Source organism: Corylus avellana, chromosome ca11 (genome assembly GCF_901000735.1).
Source record: "Corylus avellana chromosome ca11, CavTom2PMs-1.0".
Lineage (NCBI taxonomy): Eukaryota > Viridiplantae > Streptophyta > Magnoliopsida > Fagales > Betulaceae > Corylus > Corylus avellana.
Genome location: NC_081551.1, coordinates 20,844,003 through 20,862,459, shown reverse-complemented (window position 1 = coordinate 20,862,459; position 18,457 = coordinate 20,844,003). Strand labels below are relative to the sequence as shown.

The window sequence follows — 18,457 nt, the reverse complement described above, 5'->3', positions numbered from 1 at the left end:
TGAAGCAGAAGACTGAAGGATACAACTATAATACAAGTAAGACGGGTTGATATATGGCAAAGGCCTGGGGAGTAGTACTGGCGGTGCTAGCTAGCTGATGAAGCTGAAGCTGAAGCTGTCCCTTTGCCTGCACAAGCATTCAATGCCTTTTGGCAATACAAAGGGTGAGGCTTTGTTGCCTTGCATGCCACTCTAATCCATATCTTCCGATCTCGACAATGCTTCATTAATATTCCTCCCATAACTACAAAAACCATGCATGTGACGAAGAAAATATAAAACTATCAATGGCCACAAGTACTCCCTCCCTCCATCGACTACGCCCGCTATTTTTCAAATGACTAGCAAATACGATACAAATTTAATATAAAAATTAATGTATTAAAAGCGAAGAGTCTGACCGTTTAGATCACTTAAATGCTTTGACACAAGTGACATAAAGTTTTTACCTGACCCGTGAATTCAATATGAAAACAATACGAAATTAGTAGGTTTAGAGTTTATCTATATATATATATATATATATATATATATATTTCAACATGATTTGAATACGAATTATGTACTACTCTTACCATTGAGCCCATTGTCTCAATTATGATCTAGAGCTTTCTAATACTTAAAAAAATTCATTGAAATGATCCAAATAAAAGGCTAGTGACTCACGTATATATGTACCAAAAGATGAGTACCACAAGCTAAAGAAAGGAAGAAAACGTTTTAAGCGGCCCAAATTGTCTCATATTGGTGTCCTGCATGCCTAATAGCCATATATATAGCATACTTTCTATAGGTTGATGACCCTTGAGGACTTGATGCCTGCTGTGAGATGCATAAGTACATCATCAAGTTTTGTGTGGCTACCATCCAATGTTGTCTCTGTCGTTATTTTTATTCAATTCATTTTCAACTAGGGTTTTGTGGGTTGAAATTAACTTTTGGAGATAGGGTTTTGGCATCTGAGGTTGTGTAGTAGGATTCCACACGTACATCTCCTTTTAGTTTTGTCTTTTTTTAAGGTTTGGCTGTTATGAATTCACGTGAATGCCTTATACTTATTGCTATAGGCCCAACCAGCTCTTTTAAAAGAGTTTTACCACTCTATCAAACAGACCCTTTTGCCTTCTTAATTCTCTTTTTTCCCTTCCAAATCTCCCCCCATCTCAAACATCTTCCCACCTTTGCTGGATACAAGGAGAAATTAAAGCTCTTCTTTTTCCATCTCTCGAGCTCCCTCGCCCCATGACTCCTCCTCTTCCTTTTGAGCTTAACGAAGATCAACCTCACCAACCCTTTACTGCAGAACCTCAAGTTTCTTCTTTATCTTCTTCTTTTTCAAACCCTATTTTCTTTGACCATGCTCAAGATCAAGGAGGAGGTAATTACTCTAGGGAATTGAAGCAGCTCCTAAATGATCAAGATCAGGTAAGAGATACGATTTCATGTGACTAAATTTGACATCCTAATAAATGATTTTCACTTCATTTATATACTTCGTTTATAATCACTTATTAGATGTGTGAATTGACTACTGTATTTCTATGTCTTATTATTATAACTGTGTACGAAAAATACCTATTTATAGTTGAATAAGACCAAAGTATATTTTAACGGCTTTCTTGATTTAGGCTGATGCACTTGTTTCGCATCGCGGGTCGTGTGATCATCTAACACTAAAGAATCAAAGTGAGAAGGGGCTGAAATTAAGTGTTTGGAATAACAAAGAGAATAAAAATGAAGAACAAAGCGAGGCAAGTTCGGTTAAGTGGATGCCTTCAAAGCTGAGAATGATGAGGAAGATGATAAGTACTTCAGAGGGAAGTGGTGTGGATCATAGACCACTTAACTCTGCGCAAAAGTTTGATGATCAGAAGCGACGAATGCCTCCTTCTGAGGCTGATAACAACAGCAACAACAATTCTTTGAACATTAATAGCAACATCGCAATTAGAGTTTGTGCTGATTGTAACACAACCAAGACTCCTCTTTGGAGGAGTGGTCCGAGAGGCCCTAAGGTATATATGTTTTTACGTTGAGAAATATTATTTAATAGACTGATGTACAATTGTTGTATAACATAACTTGATTATGTGATAGTGAAAATCAATCATTAAATCAATAATTGTAATAAACAAAAAAAAAAAAAATCAAGTGTTAGTCTTTACTGTCGTATCATCTCAGTTGTATGATATAATAATTTTATCTAAGATTCTTCTTGACATAGTGCGAATAAATGTTGTAAAAATGCTATTTAGTATACTATTGTACGATTGTCATATAACTGAAATGCTGTGGTAGTAAAAATTGTCTTTAGATCAGCTAATTAAAACGTAATCCAAAGATTGTTTTTCACTGCAATATCATCTCAGTTGTATAACAATCTTATAACAATTTACTACATAACATGATTTTTTAAATATTCAATAGAGATAATTACGCACTAGATTAAAACTTCCCGGTGAAAGCTTGCTGATTTTTGTACAATTATATATATTATGGTGCAGTCGCTTTGCAACGCATGTGGGATTCGGCAAAGGAAGGCAAGACGGGCAATGGCGGCGGCAGCAGCCGCAGCAAACGGCACGATTCTTGCAGCAAACCCTCCATCTATGAAGAGTAGTAAGGTGCAACACAGCAAGGAAAAGAGATCCAGCAATGGCTATGTTCCAAAATTCAAGAAAAAGTGCCAGACCCCAATATCTCATGGCAGAAAGAAACTTTGTTTCGAGGACTTCACAATTAGCTTGAGTAAAAATTCAGCCTTTCAACGAGTTTTCCCTCAAGATGAGAAGGAAGCTGCGATCTTGCTCATGGCTCTATCTTATGGCCTTGTTCATGGTTGACTTCTCAACATATGATCATATCTATCCATATCTCTTCCAGTTTTAGATTATTTTCTTAGAACTAGCTAGAGAGCTTCTGTAATGTGTGTGAGTGAGAAAAAGCGATCATGTCAGCATCCAAAATCCAATAAAAAAAACAAAATAAAGTAATGGGTTTTTCCTTATGAGGCTTGCTAGGGTGGATATGAACAGGTTGATAACCATATCATGGGTCTCTTGTTCATCTTTATCTTACTATAATAATATATCCAAGTTAAGGTTTTTAATTTCATCTTCTTATCTTCTTTTATATAATTTTCCAGTTATTCTATGTATACATGGTGCAAGATCTAATTAAGCTCAAATATTTAGGGTTCTTCATATATATATACACGTGTGTGTGTGTGAGTGAGTCACATGAACAGCATTGTAAACAGTGGGGTGGATAATGCTGCAATTGTCTGAAAAGTGGCAAAAGCAGTACATGGTATTAATAGTGGTTGAAGAGAGTACTGTTATTATGCTTTAGCCAAAGAAAGCAACAACACTTACTCTTTAAAGAAGTGGCATATCAATCATGATTGTGATGATTCATACACTAGGGTTTCAGCTTTTTGGTGTTAGAGAGTCTGCTACTTTGTGTCTGATTCTGTCTGCGTCTTCAAATAGTACTACTTCAAGGGATAAGGAGTTAATGAGATTTATAGGTGGTTTGATCATTTAAAATTTCTTTGGACTACTTAAATTTTGTAAGAGTTTTTGCATAATGCGTTATTCAAGTTGTTATCAATTTAGAGAGAGAAAAAAACAAATTGTTCAAAATCTCTATTCTAATTCAAGAACTAGAATGCTGACAAAGGCGCAACTTTAATTAGGAAATTGTTGAGACCAGATAATTCTTTGAAAACTAGCTTGAGATTGTGATGGTTCGTTTGACAAAACATAAATGTGAAAATAGTTTAGAGTGTTTTGTGTTTTAAATTGTTTGTTAATAGTATATTTTTTTGTTAAAAAAAAAACCCCTAAAAAATGTTACCAAACAAGCCCACTAGATTAAATAATAATCGTATATGTATATATGATACACTAGCCCTATTTTTTTTTTATTGGTAATTGAGGCACTAAATTTAGTCTATGATTAATATTTACAAGCTAGCTAGACGTTCTAACTTTTTAAATTTCTTTTAGGGTTAATGCTTTTTTGTCTTTTGTTTTGCGTTTTTATCAAACTCCTCCCTAGGTTATTGAAATATCATACTCCCTAGGTTATTGAAATATCATAAATGACCCATGTGCTTTTGTCCCTCCCCAAAAGGGAAGGGTTATACCGGGAATCTTTCTCACTATTAATTATAATGGAAGATAATATGTGAGAGGAATTGAGAATAGTTCTAAACACAAGGTTAATAACGGCCCATTTGGCAAGGTGGTGCGCACAAAAGTTGTGCTTTTACCCCTTAAGTATCGTTTTACTTCCTCCATTCATGTTTTGTGCCATGTGTTTATTCCACCACATATGAGCCACATTGATAATAATTTATTATATTGGTATATCACTTAATTAAAAAGGATTAAATTGTGGGGGCAAAAGCACATCTGTGGGTGGTGGTAGGTTTCTTGGTAACCCAAGTACTCTACCTTCGGGGGAGGTGGTTCATGCGGGCCCCTACCTTGCAAAGGTTGTCACGAGGGTGAGGAAGTCCCCTGCAACCCCACCCAAAAGGTAGAAAAGGGTGGGTTGTGGGGGACCCAAGGCGGGCTAGACCACTAAGCGAGTGAGGCACTAGTCTAGGGCCCTCGGATTAATAAAAAAAAAAAAAATTCCCAAATTTTTTTTTTAATATATATATATTTTTTAATAAAAAATTAAGGCCTCTAATCATGATAAGTAAGTAATTTAAAAAATGCCTCAATTTAATAAGGCTCTAATATAATAAGCCCATGGTAAAATAAGACCAATTAACCAAGAAAAGCAAATGTCCTTATACTTAAAAAGAGTTTATCTATCTATGCATCCGAAATTATTTGATATTGAAAGATCATTCTAACCCTACCTAACCACCAACTTTCTTTCATTTCTTTTTCTTTATCTCTTTTCTTCTCCACTGTCGACAGCCTTCCCTCTTATCTTATTTTTTCTTTTTCCTTAGTTTCATTCGAAACAGAATGTGATGGAGAGAGATTAAGAGAGAGAGAGAGAGAGAGAGAGAGAGGCTAGGCGAGAGAAAGAAACATGTGTATCAATGAAGTAAGCATTCATAAAAAAAAAAAAAAAAATTGATTTTTTTTTTTTGTAATATTTATTTATGTGCCTGATTTTTCTTGTGGGTTTTGTATGAGTTTTTGTCAATTTTTTTGGTGGGTTTTATTTGAAACAGGTGTACCAAAGAGGTAACGATTCATAAAAAAAGAAATTTTAAGAAAAAATTGATTTTTTTTTATTGTTGTGTTTGTAATGATTAATAAAAATGAAAATTCTAAATATAATAATAATATTAAAATAAATATCATTTAATTAATATATAAATATTAAAATAAATATCATTTAATTAATATATAAATATTAAAAAAAATAAGGCTCCATTTAAAAGTTTCGCCTAAAGCCCAAAAAAAAAACATTGAACCAGCCCTACGGGGACTATCCCATTCTCGCGACAACCTCCTTCCATCTTGTGGATATAGTTGTGGGGGACCTAGCTCGTCGCGCAACAATCTCTTCTCACTCAATGGAGGTGTCTTCAGAGGTAGGAGTCCTAGTGAGATACCCTCTCTCTACCTATGGGGGGTCGTGAGGAACTCCCCAAGCCCCACTACCACTTCCTTTCCCAGCAAGGGGTCCTAGGGATAGGGGGTCCCATGCAACAACCCTCGTGGAGGGTGGTCCCACCATGACCCATCGGTGGGGTGGGGTATCCCCACAATCCACCTAATGTGGGAAAGGAGGGGTTGCTGAGGACTTACCCACCATCCCTAGCCTCCCTATTCCTTTCTCTAGCGTGAGTAGAACTTCCTCACCTTCGCGACCACCTTTGTGAGGTGGGAGTCCACCATGAGCCACTTGGATCCCTAAGGGTGTGGTTGAGTCCCGTCAATGTTTATATAAAGAATTATGGAAAACTTCACTTTGACTCCCTGAACTTTTACTCAATTTTATAAACTTTCTCTGAACTTTCAAATCTCTCATTTTGGACTCCTAAACTTTCAATTACTCTCAATGTGGACCCATCCGTCAGATTTTAAACGTTACATGACGTTAATACCCCTGACTTTTGTATAAAATTTCAACTTTCAAAACGTTTTTTAATTTTTTTTAAAATGAAAATTAAGGACATTTTGGTCTTTTTCTTTGTATTTTAACGGCTAAAATTAATGGAAGGGTTCTAATTTAGAGTAATTGAAAGTTTAGAAATTCAAAATGAGAGATTTGAAAGTTCATGAGGGGTTTGTAAAATCGGGTGAAAGTTCAGGGGGTCAAAGTGAAGTTTCCTCAAATAATTATATGAATATTGATAGGATTATGTGCAATATCGTAGTCCTATGTTAGAGTTTGCTCGGGTCCCATCTGTTTGGGCAGCTCAAGTAAGTAAGATTGAGACTGCTTGTGCCCGAATTGCCCAAACACTTTCTTGCATAAATAGGGTTTGAACAAATTTTCATATAAACTACTTTATTGCACAGGATCTAGCTCAAGCAGGCACCCACCTCCTTTCTGGTATAATAGTGAAGAAAATACACCTACTCCCCCGTTGTACTAATTAGAGTTTCATCCTATTATTGTTACTTTATTTAAAAAAAAAAACAAAAAAATAAAAATCTATTGAGGATTTTAACAGGCTAGATATGTTGAATTTTGGGCTTGTCGTTTCAACTACATACCCAAAAGGACCTAGGCTAAGGAAATGGTAGGGGTAAAAAGGCAATTGCGGTTATCGGTTAGTGACTAAAACTGTTAACCACAACCGTCTAAGCGGTTAGTAAATTTTACTAACCACTGGGCAGTTAACTGTTTTTTTTTTTGTTTTTTGTTTTTTTTTGTTTTGTTTTAGTTGGGCTTAGCTAAACTCACCAAGGGAAGTTTATTGGGCAAGCGTGAACTCACGAGTCACGAGTACTCAAGCTAGGCTAAAAAGCCAACTAGCTTGCACATGAGCCAAAAAGCTTACTTATATAAATTTTAAACTTTAATAAACTAACACAACTAAAAAGCCAACTAGATTGCACCTGAGCTTGCACATGGGAGTGCACATGGGCTTGCACCAAGTTGTGCATTTGCTTCCGGCTAACCTATCCTATTTATAGATAATAAATGTTGAGTTGTTGTTTTAGCTGAACAATATGGGACAACTAGTTTTGTGGAAAAACTAGGGAGAATTCTGCACTGCAGACTGCACTGAGGACGAGCCACTGGCTCAAACAAATTCTTCATTCTTTCCACCTAAATGAACAAGCTTTTTTTTTTCTCAAACAAATCAAATGCTTTGTTTAAAACCCTCATAGTTCTTGCCAGTAGCCACCACCAAGAACTCTGCACTGTAAACTTCCATACTTCCTTCTAAGGTGTTCGTGCTAAATGGAGACCCAAATGATTGTAAGTTCTTTTCTTCCAAAGAAAAGCATAACAATCTTCTCTTTCAAGAATCACGTAGGGAATAGAGTGTAGATTATGCAAAGATTCTATGCGCTCTCACCCCTCTCGCCTAGCCCTCCCTCTCGTCAATCACTCACCCTCTCCCGCAATCTCTTGAAATCTCCCCCTCTTTCTCCCTGCCTCTCTCTTTCTCACTCCATTTCTGTCTCTGTAAAGGGGATTTAATAGATAAATAGAAGAAGATGGAAGAAGGAAAAGAAAAGGGGAGTGGGTAGCGTCGGTAGGGGAGGGGTAAAAGAAGGAAGAAAGGAGGTGGGCAGTACTGGGCTGGCGGTTGCTTCCCCAAATTCTATGCGCCCAACAAAAAAAGTATCATGGGCGGGGATCAAACCTAGGTCATCCATATGATAGAAGGGAATACTTACCACTATACTACAATGCCTTATTGTTATGTATCATGGAAGGGAATACTTATCACTATACTACAATGCCTTATTGTGATGTATCACATAATATATATATTTTAAAAAGGCGGTTAGCGGTTTTCAAAAACTCAATAATCGCTAACCGCGGTTTTTACTAACCTCTTTTAAAAGCGGTTAACGGTTAAAGTGGTAATTAGTGGTTATAAAAGCAGTGGTTCTAAACTTTCACCCCTATGATATGGTGAAACCCAATGAGGCTTTTACAAATCCCACTACAGAAAGAAGAAGGAAAAAAAAAAATTAATTAATTTTAATACAACTAAGTTAATAGAGAAAGGATAATTGAGGTTTTTGAAGTTCTAATAATTATTAAAATTAAATAATTTGACTTTTTTTTTTCATTATCATAGATATAATAAATTAAAAAAATATTATTTTTCTTCTCCACAAATATTGAGATAAAAAGATTAATTTAAAAATAATAATCCAACAAATAGTGCCTTATATTAATCAGTTAATTAATGATAATCAAGAGAGAGAGAGTGATTAAAGCGTCCAAATTGGAGTTCAACAATTGCTTGGTAGACACTAAACCCGACAAACACATAAGCCTTTCCCATTCTATTCTCTCACTCGCATTCACGTAGGCCAGCACTGCCATCAATGACGGAGCCACCGCCTCCACCACCTTTACCTACAACAGAGTCGCTCATTAGGCGCTACAAGCCCGTTTGGCGTTTCTTCTTGATCTTCAATCTCGCTCTTGGAGGTCAGCAACTATCTTTCCTCACTCTCTCTCTCTCTCTCTCTCTCTCTCTCTTTTGTGTCCTTGTGTGGGCTTCGGGCATTGGAAATGTGGCTCATTGGTTGTTAAAACCCTAGGGTTTTGGAGTCGTTGTGGCATACTGAGGAATGGGTTGTCAATATAATCAGAAGATTCGTTGAAGAGATATGGGTTTTGGGTGGTTTTCATTTTTGCCTGTGATGTGCTTGACGTATTGACTAGGATGAGTTTTCTAGCAAGTGCTGAACTGGTTTTCGATTAAGTGCTGTTTTGAAGTATGATTATTTATTTTGGTTGCTTTGTGCTGTTTGAGACTTTGAGAACCATTTTGATTGATTTTTGTGGAAGTTACATAAGAGTTATGGAGGAATTGTTTTTCTCAGAGAAGAAAAATATATACTGGGAAGGAAAATGTGAACCTTGCATGAGAGTGTCTAACATAGTAATCTATGATAGTAAATAATTTGAGATATTTATCAGACTAATTATTTTCATGTATTTTTTATAAAGTTTAGACTCGTTTTTAGCATTAATTGTGAGCTCCATGCTAATAGCATTAATGGCTGGGTTGATATTTTCTCCTGTTATTGGTGGAGTTAACTCACGCCATGCTGGGGAGGGGGGGATTGGAAAATCAAAGACAGATTTTCCTCAAGAAAGTGAAGCTCGTTCTGTAATTTGATATAGAAACAAGTTCTCTTGTTTGACCTTAGTAGATGTGTATTCTCGTGGGTTCAATTTGATTAAAGAATTGCAAGCCACTAGCCACGGGTGTGGTCAATTTATGGAGCAAGTGGGCAGGTGATGTCAACAAAAGCTGTAAAGTAGAAGAACATATGCATAGATAATAGAGCTGTTTAGGCAGGAAGAGAGATAATAGAGTGAGACCTGACTGAAACCAGTTGGAAGCATTTCTTTCCTCGTGAAGTACTAACTTGGATTTAGGCTTCATCTATCAATTTGGAATCCGATTCCTTTAGCCATTTTGACATATATTACTCTAGAGGATGTTCTAAATTTCCATGCTTCCATATGCAAGAGTGCTAGCTGTTGCTTACAATTGAGTCAGCACATCAATACCCAATAGCTGAGCTGCAAACTAGTCATCACAAACTCCATAGAGAAAGTAGACTGGGCCAAGAATCCCACCTCCTTCAGGCCACCTCTGTAAAGAGAGAAGGAAGTGCAGCCTTTAAGCCCATTGTAGAAAGTAGAATACACTTTCAACCCTATCCCTTTTAAGGGTCTTTAGTAATGGAGACAAAGCATAGAATGGTGGATGGACATTTTAAGGATAGAAAGATGGTTTCTCCAAATTTGCAGTAAACCTCAAAAGCTATGGATTTCAACAGCCTCTTACTATTTATGTTTCATAACTAAGTTCGCTATTTACTATGCCACCAAATTGGTGTTTTTCTTTTTCAAAAAATTTTTTCTTACTTTTTTTATGATTGATTTTTTTTTTTTTTTTTTTGATGGGCCTTAAGACGCAGTCATCTACTTCCTATCATCCACACAATGTTGGTAATGAGGGGGTTGTTTTCTCACGTGGATGTTCATGGGATCAAAATATTAAGTCAAACACCTTGATTTTGACCGCTTAAAAGCTTATAAACGTGGATCTTAATAGTATGTCCTAGATCAAGTTGGTATTATCTGGATCGTTGGATGGAAGCATGACTTAATAATCACTCAAATTATAGTACAGAAAGAAATATTATTGTGTCTGTTGATATGTAGTGCTGACTTGTTTAAATGCTGTCGTCATACTGGTGATGTTGAGTTCAATTAATAATATTAAAGATCATTTACATGTGAGGCGTGGATAATTTACACCTCACTTTTTCGATATTCATTGATTTCCTGTGGAGTTCATGTCATTCTGAAACAATTATATGCTCCATATCACGAAACGTCCTATTCAACCACTTGACAGAAAATTCACTTCATTAAAAATAAAACCTAGGGCTATTCACTGATATGCATTTCTTGCAGCTTACATTTTTGCGGGAGCAAGAAAAAAAGATGCAAGCATGGTTCATAACAGAGCTGCAGAAAAAAGTGTGGGGAATCGCAAAGCTAAAGCGGAAGTCCCCTCCGATCCTTTTACAAGTGCAAGTATCCCAATTTCTGAAATTCCATCTCTTCCTTCCCTAGTACCTGAGCCTGTAAAGATACAGCAGCCCATCCCCGAAGATCAGAAGCTTGAACTTTTCCAGTGGATGTTGGAGGAGAAAAGAAAAATCAAACCCAAGGATCGTCAAGAGCAGAAACAAATTGATGAAGAGAAGACAATTCTCAAACAGTTTATTCGAGCAAAATCTGTTCCAAGTCTTTAGTTGATGCTTCTCTTCAGCCAATATCTGTTATAGATAACCTGTGACAACTTACAAGGGACCAGCTCCCGGATTTAGCTGCTCCATTGTGGGATTCATTTTGAACTTCCAGTTAGATGTAAGTGGCTAGGCTATAGCTACTGATCAAAATACTGATTATGATACCAATTTTTCCTCTATAAAAACTAATTTCTACTTTTTCATTGAAAGCAAACCAAGTCCTGCTGAACTAAAGATCTCTTCAGCCAGACCAATTGGTTTTGCTACATTAGATAACAAAGCTATGTTGAATGAAAAGTCATAATTCCTCCAAATTAGACTCTGATAAAAGATAAACATTTTTCCAGGCAAAATGTGGCCTTTCTATTGAAAAGTCATGTTGCCCTACATTATATTGATAAAAGACAGATAATGTGTAGGGCAAAATATGGCCTTCCATGAAAGCCAAGGTTTGTCGTTTAGGAATACTTTTGGTTGATGCCCACAAAATACATTTTCACAATTTATGCTATATATAATTAATTATATGTATTACCCTAGGATTATGTAAGTTTGACATGTACCTTACCTCAATTCATACAAACTTATGTTTGGGGACTGAGATCGTGTACAATAACTCTAATCTTGGCCGTTCATTTTAAATGGACGGCCAAAAATTTCTCATGTCATCTACCATTTATCTCATTTTCGGCCACTTCTTTGCTCACTGCCGCCTCTCGCTCTGTTCTTCTCCCACCTTATCACCTTTATTGAGCTTCTATCTTGCTACTTTCCTCATCATTATCCTATTGTGCAGGGTGGTTGATTGGGGAACCGCTCCTTGCCATTGGGATGGTTTGGCCACCCAGCACAACAAGACGACAAAGAGGGAGGTGGTGGGATAAGAGCTCAACAATAACAAGGAGGTGGTGGAGCAACAGAGGGGAGGCAGCGGTGGCAGATATGTGGCTGAAAATGAGTTGCACTTTTTTTTTTTTCACATGATAGATGATGTGGCAAATTTTGGATTGTTCATTTAAAATGAATGGTGCAAATTATAGTTATTGTACTCCATGCAATAGATCTCGACCCTTTGTTTGCCAATCCAAATTGTCTAAAGATATCGCTTTTTTTTTTGGACCACTAAATATATCACATTTGTGGTATTCATGCTGCATCCGTAAAATAGAATAACGTTTCGCGTGATGGAATGAAGAGTAGTTGGTATAATTAATCATATTGATGAAGGTGGTGGATCCAGCATTGTTAGAGCCCTTTGATAAAAATTTGTTGGTCTTGATTTGGATCATGTCAAAATCAACCACAAACCATGAAAAGGACGGTAATGATTTATTTATTTTTAATCTTATACAGAGCATTTTCAAACTCGTGTACATATAAATTCTACCCATAATATAAAGGGTTAAGGGAAATGGAAAGTCAAAGCCATCTCCCAAATCAGTCCTTCTTGTGACCCAAATTTTGGTGAAGCATTAGCAGCTCTCCTTGCAGCTTCTCTTGCAGTTTCCTTAAAGCTCAAGAAATTTTCATCTCAGCTTTGCAACACACCCCATCTCCCATGATTAGCAAATTGAGAAAGTGATTTCTGACTTTTTTTCTTATTAATCCAGCTCATGAAATTTTCATCTCAGCTTTGCAACACACCCCATCTCCCATGATTCGCAAATTGAGAAAGTGATTTCTAACTTTTTTTTCTTATTAATCCAGTTTCTCTCAATTGGGAGGCTAGAAAAATTCACAAAAGTGCAAACTTCTACGCTCATCATGTCATCATGTGGCATATTTGGCTGTGGCAAGAGTTTCTCCCCCCCCCTCCCCCTCTCTTTTCTATCTCTATTTCTAGTGGTAAAGATCCACCCCCTCTCTTGTGATTGCTCTTTGTTTTTTAATGCAAGGTTTGTTAAAAAAAAAAAAAAAAAAAACTTGGAAGTTACCTTTTGGTGTATAGTCTATCCAGTCCTTGTTATTGCAGGGGCATAAATGTCCCCAATTTTTTTTGGGACAATTATGCCCCTGCATTAACAATTACCGGAGAGGATCCAGTCCCACATTATGCTAAAGAATTGAAGCAAACTGGATGGATTTTGTGGCTCTCAAAAACATAAAAACAATCAAAATTGGAATAGCTTTTCTGGTTCTAAAAACATGATTGTAAAGAATATCTATCCCAATAAGTCTGATAAGACTTTCTGCTCTAAATTATTGGACATCCAAATCCTAATACCTGTGGCATGAGCCATGAGTGAGACAAAGACAGAGACTTGGCTGTCCAGCGTTTGTGGTGGTTCATAAATATTTAGAAAGTTTGTGTAAGGACAAAGGACCCCACTATGCCTACTTCCCTCAACTCCAACCATGTCCTCACTTTCCAATCCAATCCCTCTTCCCTGTCTTGCTTAGACAAATACCCATATTTAGCATTTCCTTGAACTCGGATTGAAACAAAAAAAATTCTCACTTTCTGTACTTGGGTCAACTCCCATATTGCAAATCTCTTGCCATGCCAGGAAACATCCTAGTTTCAGGTATTAACAGCTGCATGGCTGGTAACTGTAATAGTTCAAACATGGCAGCTACTTGTGCATTAACTTTTGTATCTAATTTGCATGTTGAATTAACTCCAGTTCTGGAATTCATGGGGCTCCCATCTTCCTCACCTTCTTCATCAATATCGGTTAAAGGTTGGCACTTGTCACCTCTTTTTAGCTTACTCTAATCTTCGATCTCTTCCTTTAATAGTTGTCTGCAATAACCCTTTTTCAGAAAGAAAATTAATAAAGTTTTGTATTGTGAATGCAGTTTCCATGGGGAAAATAGAGTTCCAAACTTGGGACAAGGGAGACTTTTCTTTGTAATGATTACTGCATTCTATTTCTGGTTTTCATATTTGTTACTTGTTATTCTTGGCCATGATATATCCAAGTTTCTGCTGTTTTTCACAGCCCATTAACAACCCTCCGCGACAATTTGATTGTAGCACTTCTGGACGCTGATGGGAAAGAAATATCACATGCAGGTTTACAGAAACTTTTCCCATTTGAATTTGTTAGGATATATAAATTAAATGAATGTAAGCTTTTATAATAAGTGGTGGTTTAACATGGTATCAGACTTAAGAGGTGATGAGTTCACTCCACAATTCACTTCGTTTTAATTATACAAGTAGTAACTGGTTACTTGAACTTGGGTTTCACAGCTCAAGCTTAGACACCTCACTGTTTGTCTTCAAATCTACAGAGTTTATCATGTTAAATAACTACTTATTTTCAAAAGTTTAAGGTGATAAAAAGAGATGAATTTAATCATTTAATTTATATATTCTATCAGAATTCATTTAGTCATTCTAGAATGAAGGCTGATGAGGCTCTATTAATATGTTTTGGGGCAGGGGTTGAGACTGCGTCTATAGTGGAGAAAGGTATTTGGGATGATCTTTTTCTCCTTGAAGGAGGCGGTCATGTGCGTATGAAGTTGCGGTTCGTTCTCAGTGAAGATGAGCGTGACCGAATCCGTATGATGGTGTTGTTTCCTTTTCCTAATTCTCATTCTAATGAATGTGTTTATGGACAGTCAGTCTATCTTATGATGTTTTACTTGGAATTGTTCATGTATGTTTTCCTATGTGGGAATATTTGTTGTTGCAGTTATTTAGCATGTGTTTTTACATCTTTTGTAGAGAGCTTCTGCATTGAAAATTAAGCATGATGAGCTTCTCAATCGCAGTATTAGAAGTTCAAGGACTTCTACAATGGCTGGTAGGTCTCAGGTTAGATCTTGCTTACCCAATTGAAACCTAATTGAAACCTTCAAGCAGAGAAACTATGAACCTCAATGTTCCTCAAGATTCTTAGAAATGCCTTCTTCAAATTGAAGCAGTAAGTGTTGAAGAGGTAACCTCCGAAGGTTGTCTGATATCAAATCCTGTTATTTTCTGCAAGAGTGAAGAATCTGGTACGGAGAGCATTAAAGAAATTTATCCTAATCAGAAGCAATCAACCTCAGTTAAGCATTACCACTTTGCAGTGTAATCTTTTAGTTCTTTTTTCAGAAAGAAACTTGAAAAGTACTCTCGACTATTTTTAATGGTAATTTCACCTGTTTTAGAATGATGCAGATCAATATGAAGAGGTTTCATCAGCAAATCCTGTGCCACAAGGAGTTGATGTCCATCGAACTGAAGAAAGTCAAGGGGAACTTGAGAGGAATGAGAGCAAGTCACTACCTGCTGAATTTCCTACAAGATCCATTTGTTCCAATGAAATTTCCTTATTTTTGGGAGGTTCAGGATTAGACGGCGCTTCCACGAGTGATTCAATACCTCGCAATTTGGAGGAAGATAGGGCTCACAACCCTCAGAAGCAGAGTCAGCTAGGGAAAACTCCTAGCAAAGTAAGGAATATGATAAGTGCCTTCGAAAGTGGTCTAGCTCAGGTATAGCTGGTGCACAACTTCAATCACATTCTCAACATCTTCTCACCAATTAATATCTTGTTTTTATACCACCATGATTCGTATTGTTTGATTTCAAGCAGGATATGAGGTCTTCCATCAAACCACCACCAACACAATCTCAGTCAAGTAAGTGTGGAATAGTATCACATTCGAAAAGTCAGCCCTTAAATGAAGGCAACACACAAATTACTAAGCCAGTACAGTCAATTTCAATCTTTTTCTTGCAGAGGAATTGCAACAAGGCCCAACATTTACCAGAAAAAGAGGAGAGAAAATTAATTCACTTGGAGCTTTAGATGAGAGTAAATCATCTGGGGACACTGGGAAGGTGGAAGAGTTGATCACAAAGAAATTTCAGATTAAAGGAACAAATTCAAATCCTAGGGATAAATTCAATGTAGTGCATAAAGAAGTAGCTAGAGAGGAAGAGAAATCTCATCAAGATTTGATGAGATTATCCCCATCTGAAACACCTACAGTTTCAGGAAGGATGCTTGATGAGTATTCAGGTACGCACCCTCCTTGTAATTTGTTTCCTGATAAACAAGATTCTTGTGGCAATTCAGTTATAGTGGAAAGTAGAAGGGGAATTCAATTTAAAAATGTACAAGAAATCAATGTTGGAGGAGCCTCATGCCATAAATTCGAATCAATAGACTGTTGTGAAGCTAAGCATTCCTCATTTGAAAGCTCTGGTGCCTGGATATTTCCAGATGAAGCAAGACACTTTTGTGTAACAACTGGTGGTAAGAAAGTCATGGATTTGATGGGAGGTAGCAGTACCAAGCCAAATGTCCAGGAAGGAAAGCTGAATCTCTCTATGCAAGAATATATGGAAGAGGTATTGATTAAATAGAAGTTCACTTCTGTAAGCTTATTTCCTTAATGGAAGTCAGGGAGCCTATGACAAGTTTGAGATGGTTCCTTTTATTTATACTGGTATAAGATAATCTGATTAATGCTTTTACATTATCTTCAGCATGGTGTGGATGCTGGAAATGCTATCGAGGTGGATAAAGATGAGAAGAATTGCCACAAAGTAAGAAAATTAAAACCTGAGAGTTTGGAGGATATGGACACTTCTGGTTCTGGAGGACCCTTGGGACAGGTTATATCATTTTTATTTGAACTGCTCTTCAGTGACTTCCTCTCTAGACCATAATTCACATACCTTAAGATTTTGCTTTTCTCTTCTTAGGCTATAAAAATTGCAATCATGGTCGGATTTGGAATACTTGTTCTCCTTACTAGACAAAGAAATAACAGGTATGATTTCTCGTCATTCAAATTGAATTTGTCTCAAACTCTATGTCAAAACCCGAGGTCTTTACACCGACATCATTTGTCAAAACCCGACGACGCGCTAATCATATTTGTTCAATATTCCAAAAGGACTGGTCACAATTAGGGTTCTTGTAATCACTTGTATAACTCAGATTGACCTAATACACAATCTGGTGTGGGACTCAAATAGATGCCTAAGTAACACTACTACAATCTAATAAGTAAAACTAATTGCAATAACCTCCTTGATCTATTTGGAAACATAATTGAATTTCTAAAAAAATCTGAAAGAATAAGGTCATAGAAGTTAACTTTGGTTGCTTAATTCTGGAACTGCAGATAGAAGTTGCTGTTGAATGGATCTAAGGTCATCATGCAGAGGAACTTTCTTGTATCCTTGAATTTTTTTTTTTTTTTTTCTTTTTTCAATTATTTTCAGTTGGAACCCAGCTGGTTATTGATGAGGATCCACTGTTCTTTACTCCAGTTGTAAATCTCTCAATGTAATTATAAATTTTTAGTGCAAATTTCTCTAGAGCAATACAAACACAGGACCATAATCCATAATGCATGTAATCTTCGAGCAACTTGTATGTGATTCTGTTTCCAGAAAGCAAGAACGAGCTAATATATAAGAACAACATCTGTAATTTCTAGTGAGAGTCCTTGCCAAAAGTAAGGATGCTTTTAAAATTGTGATTTTGTAAGAATAATTTATGTTTTTAAAAGATATTATAAAACGTAAAGTGTTTGGCATTGCGATTTTAAATGCACTTAATCTAAATCTGCGATTTTTATAAGCAGGTTAGAGGGTGCTTATTTGAAAAAAAATACGAATTTAAACCAAAATTACGATTTCGCATAACAAATATTTGATAAAAAAAAAAAACATGTTTTACCAAATGTCTTTCCGATTATAAAAAGTAGCTATTTGAAAAAATAATTTTTAAAAACACAATTTTTAAAAGCGCACTTATTAAAACCATAATTCCAAACGAACCTAAGTTGTTGCGGGTGGACTTTTCAACGAGTATTTTTAAGTACAAGAGATTAAACCTCAGCCTTTTCTAACATGCTGAATATATATCAAGTCCGTAAAGTAATTTATTTTTAGAGGAACCTAATCCTCCTTCAAACAAAGGGTTTGAAAATAAATTTTTCTTTATTTATAAACTTGATTGAAATAGACTAACATAACCTTGGTAAATGGTAATTGACTTATAAAGACTCAAAATATCTAATAATTACCGAAACTCTCAATTTCACATTATTTAACTGTACACTCTTGACGTGACAAGGAAAAATATCATTAGATTTGAATTAATTATTATTGATTTTTGAATTTAATGGTAATTTTTTTGTTTTTTGTTTTTTGTTTTTTTGTTTTTGGGTGCAAAAATCTTGTTGAATCCCAAAAGTTCGCTTTTTTATTTTATTTTTCGTTCGTATGGATTGGCAATTTAACCTGCGACACGCGAACTCAACATGTAATTTTAGGGTTATGATTTAGATTAAATAGGTTTGGATTATAAACTAGTCACCCGTTTATAACACAATTAATAAATGTGTCGGGTCGTGTTAACCAATGAGTTTGCGGGTTGACACATTTGACCCATATATATATATATATGCATGGTTGCTAGATTTTGCAATTTTGGTTTGGCTATAAAAATTAAAATGATTTTAAACGTGTTCACGGGTCGGGGTCATGTCGGGTTGGAACCTATTAACATTTAAATTAAAAGTGTTCACAGATCGTGTTGTGT

The 18,457-nt window shown here is 36.1% G+C and overlaps 4 protein-coding genes across 13 annotated transcripts in view; all 4 read left to right on the top strand.

Annotated features, from left to right (window-relative positions):
- Window positions 1-18,457, top strand: part of LOC132165347 (uncharacterized protein At4g29660) — a 79,071-nt gene that overhangs the window by 35,582 nt on the left and 25,032 nt on the right. The window lies entirely within an intron of this gene.
- Window positions 1,072-3,114, top strand: LOC132165805 (GATA transcription factor 21-like). Its single transcript, XM_059576491.1, has 3 exons — window positions 1,072-1,425; window positions 1,629-2,015; window positions 2,505-3,114. Exons 1-3 carry the CDS (start codon window positions 1,243-1,245, stop codon window positions 2,841-2,843), a joined length of 909 nt encoding a protein of 302 aa, XP_059432474.1. The 5' UTR covers window positions 1,072-1,242; the 3' UTR covers window positions 2,844-3,114.
- On the top strand, window positions 8,415-12,031 carry LOC132166245 (uncharacterized). Of its 2 annotated transcripts, XR_009438555.1 has the most exons (3): window positions 8,415-8,604; window positions 10,615-11,073; window positions 11,752-12,031. XR_009438555.1 is itself a non-coding variant. In XM_059577028.1 (2 exons), exons 1-2 carry the CDS (start codon window positions 8,499-8,501, stop codon window positions 10,956-10,958), a joined length of 450 nt encoding a protein of 149 aa, XP_059433011.1. In that variant the 5' UTR covers window positions 8,415-8,498; the 3' UTR covers window positions 10,959-11,745. The 2 variants fall into 2 exon arrangements, 1 of the variants encoding a protein (XP_059433011.1); XM_059577028.1 differs by lacking the exon at window positions 11,752-12,031 and having other exon boundaries at window positions 10,615-11,745.
- Window positions 13,285-17,310, top strand: LOC132165914 (uncharacterized). Of its 9 annotated transcripts, XM_059576622.1 has the most exons (14): window positions 13,285-13,480; window positions 13,580-13,636; window positions 13,755-13,806; window positions 13,898-13,971; window positions 14,344-14,474; window positions 14,632-14,710; window positions 14,829-14,956; window positions 15,060-15,386; window positions 15,488-15,533; window positions 15,635-15,916; window positions 16,121-16,248; window positions 16,387-16,515; window positions 16,606-16,673; window positions 17,031-17,310. In XM_059576622.1, the coding sequence occupies exons 1-14, from the start codon at window positions 13,456-13,458 to the stop codon at window positions 17,032-17,034; spliced, it is 1,530 nt and encodes a 509-aa protein (XP_059432605.1). In that variant the 5' UTR covers window positions 13,285-13,455; the 3' UTR covers window positions 17,035-17,310. The 9 variants fall into 9 exon arrangements, with proteins under 9 accessions (XP_059432605.1, XP_059432603.1, XP_059432602.1 ...); XM_059576620.1 differs by having other exon boundaries at window positions 14,832-14,956; window positions 15,635-16,248; XM_059576619.1 differs by having other exon boundaries at window positions 15,635-16,248.

What these genes read in the sequence shown, in the direction of transcription:
- LOC132165805 (XM_059576491.1), top strand. Translation starts at nt 1,243, where the DNA reads ATGACTCCTCCTCTTCCTTTTGAGCTTAACGAAGATCAACCTCACCAA. An exon ending in TCCTAAATGATCAAGATCAG is followed by an intron (nt 1,426 to 1,628) that starts GTAAGAGATACG and finishes TTCTTGATTTAG; the next exon opens with GCTGATGCACTTGTTTCGCA. An exon ending in GTGGTCCGAGAGGCCCTAAG is followed by an intron (nt 2,016 to 2,504) that starts GTATATATGTTT and finishes ATTATGGTGCAG; the next exon opens with TCGCTTTGCAACGCATGTGG.
- LOC132166245 (XM_059577028.1), top strand. Translation starts at nt 8,499, where the DNA reads ATGACGGAGCCACCGCCTCCACCACCTTTACCTACAACAGAGTCGCTC. An exon ending in CTTCAATCTCGCTCTTGGAG is followed by an intron (nt 8,605 to 10,614) that starts GTCAGCAACTAT and finishes CATTTCTTGCAG; the next exon opens with CTTACATTTTTGCGGGAGCA.
- LOC132165914 (XM_059576619.1), top strand. Translation starts at nt 13,456, where the DNA reads ATGCCAGGAAACATCCTAGTTTCAG. An exon ending in AGGAAACATCCTAGTTTCAG is followed by an intron (nt 13,481 to 13,579) that starts GTATTAACAGCT and finishes AATTAACTCCAG; the next exon opens with TTCTGGAATTCATGGGGCTC. An exon ending in CTGGAGGACCCTTGGGACAG is followed by an intron (nt 16,516 to 16,605) that starts GTTATATCATTT and finishes TTCTCTTCTTAG; the next exon opens with GCTATAAAAATTGCAATCAT.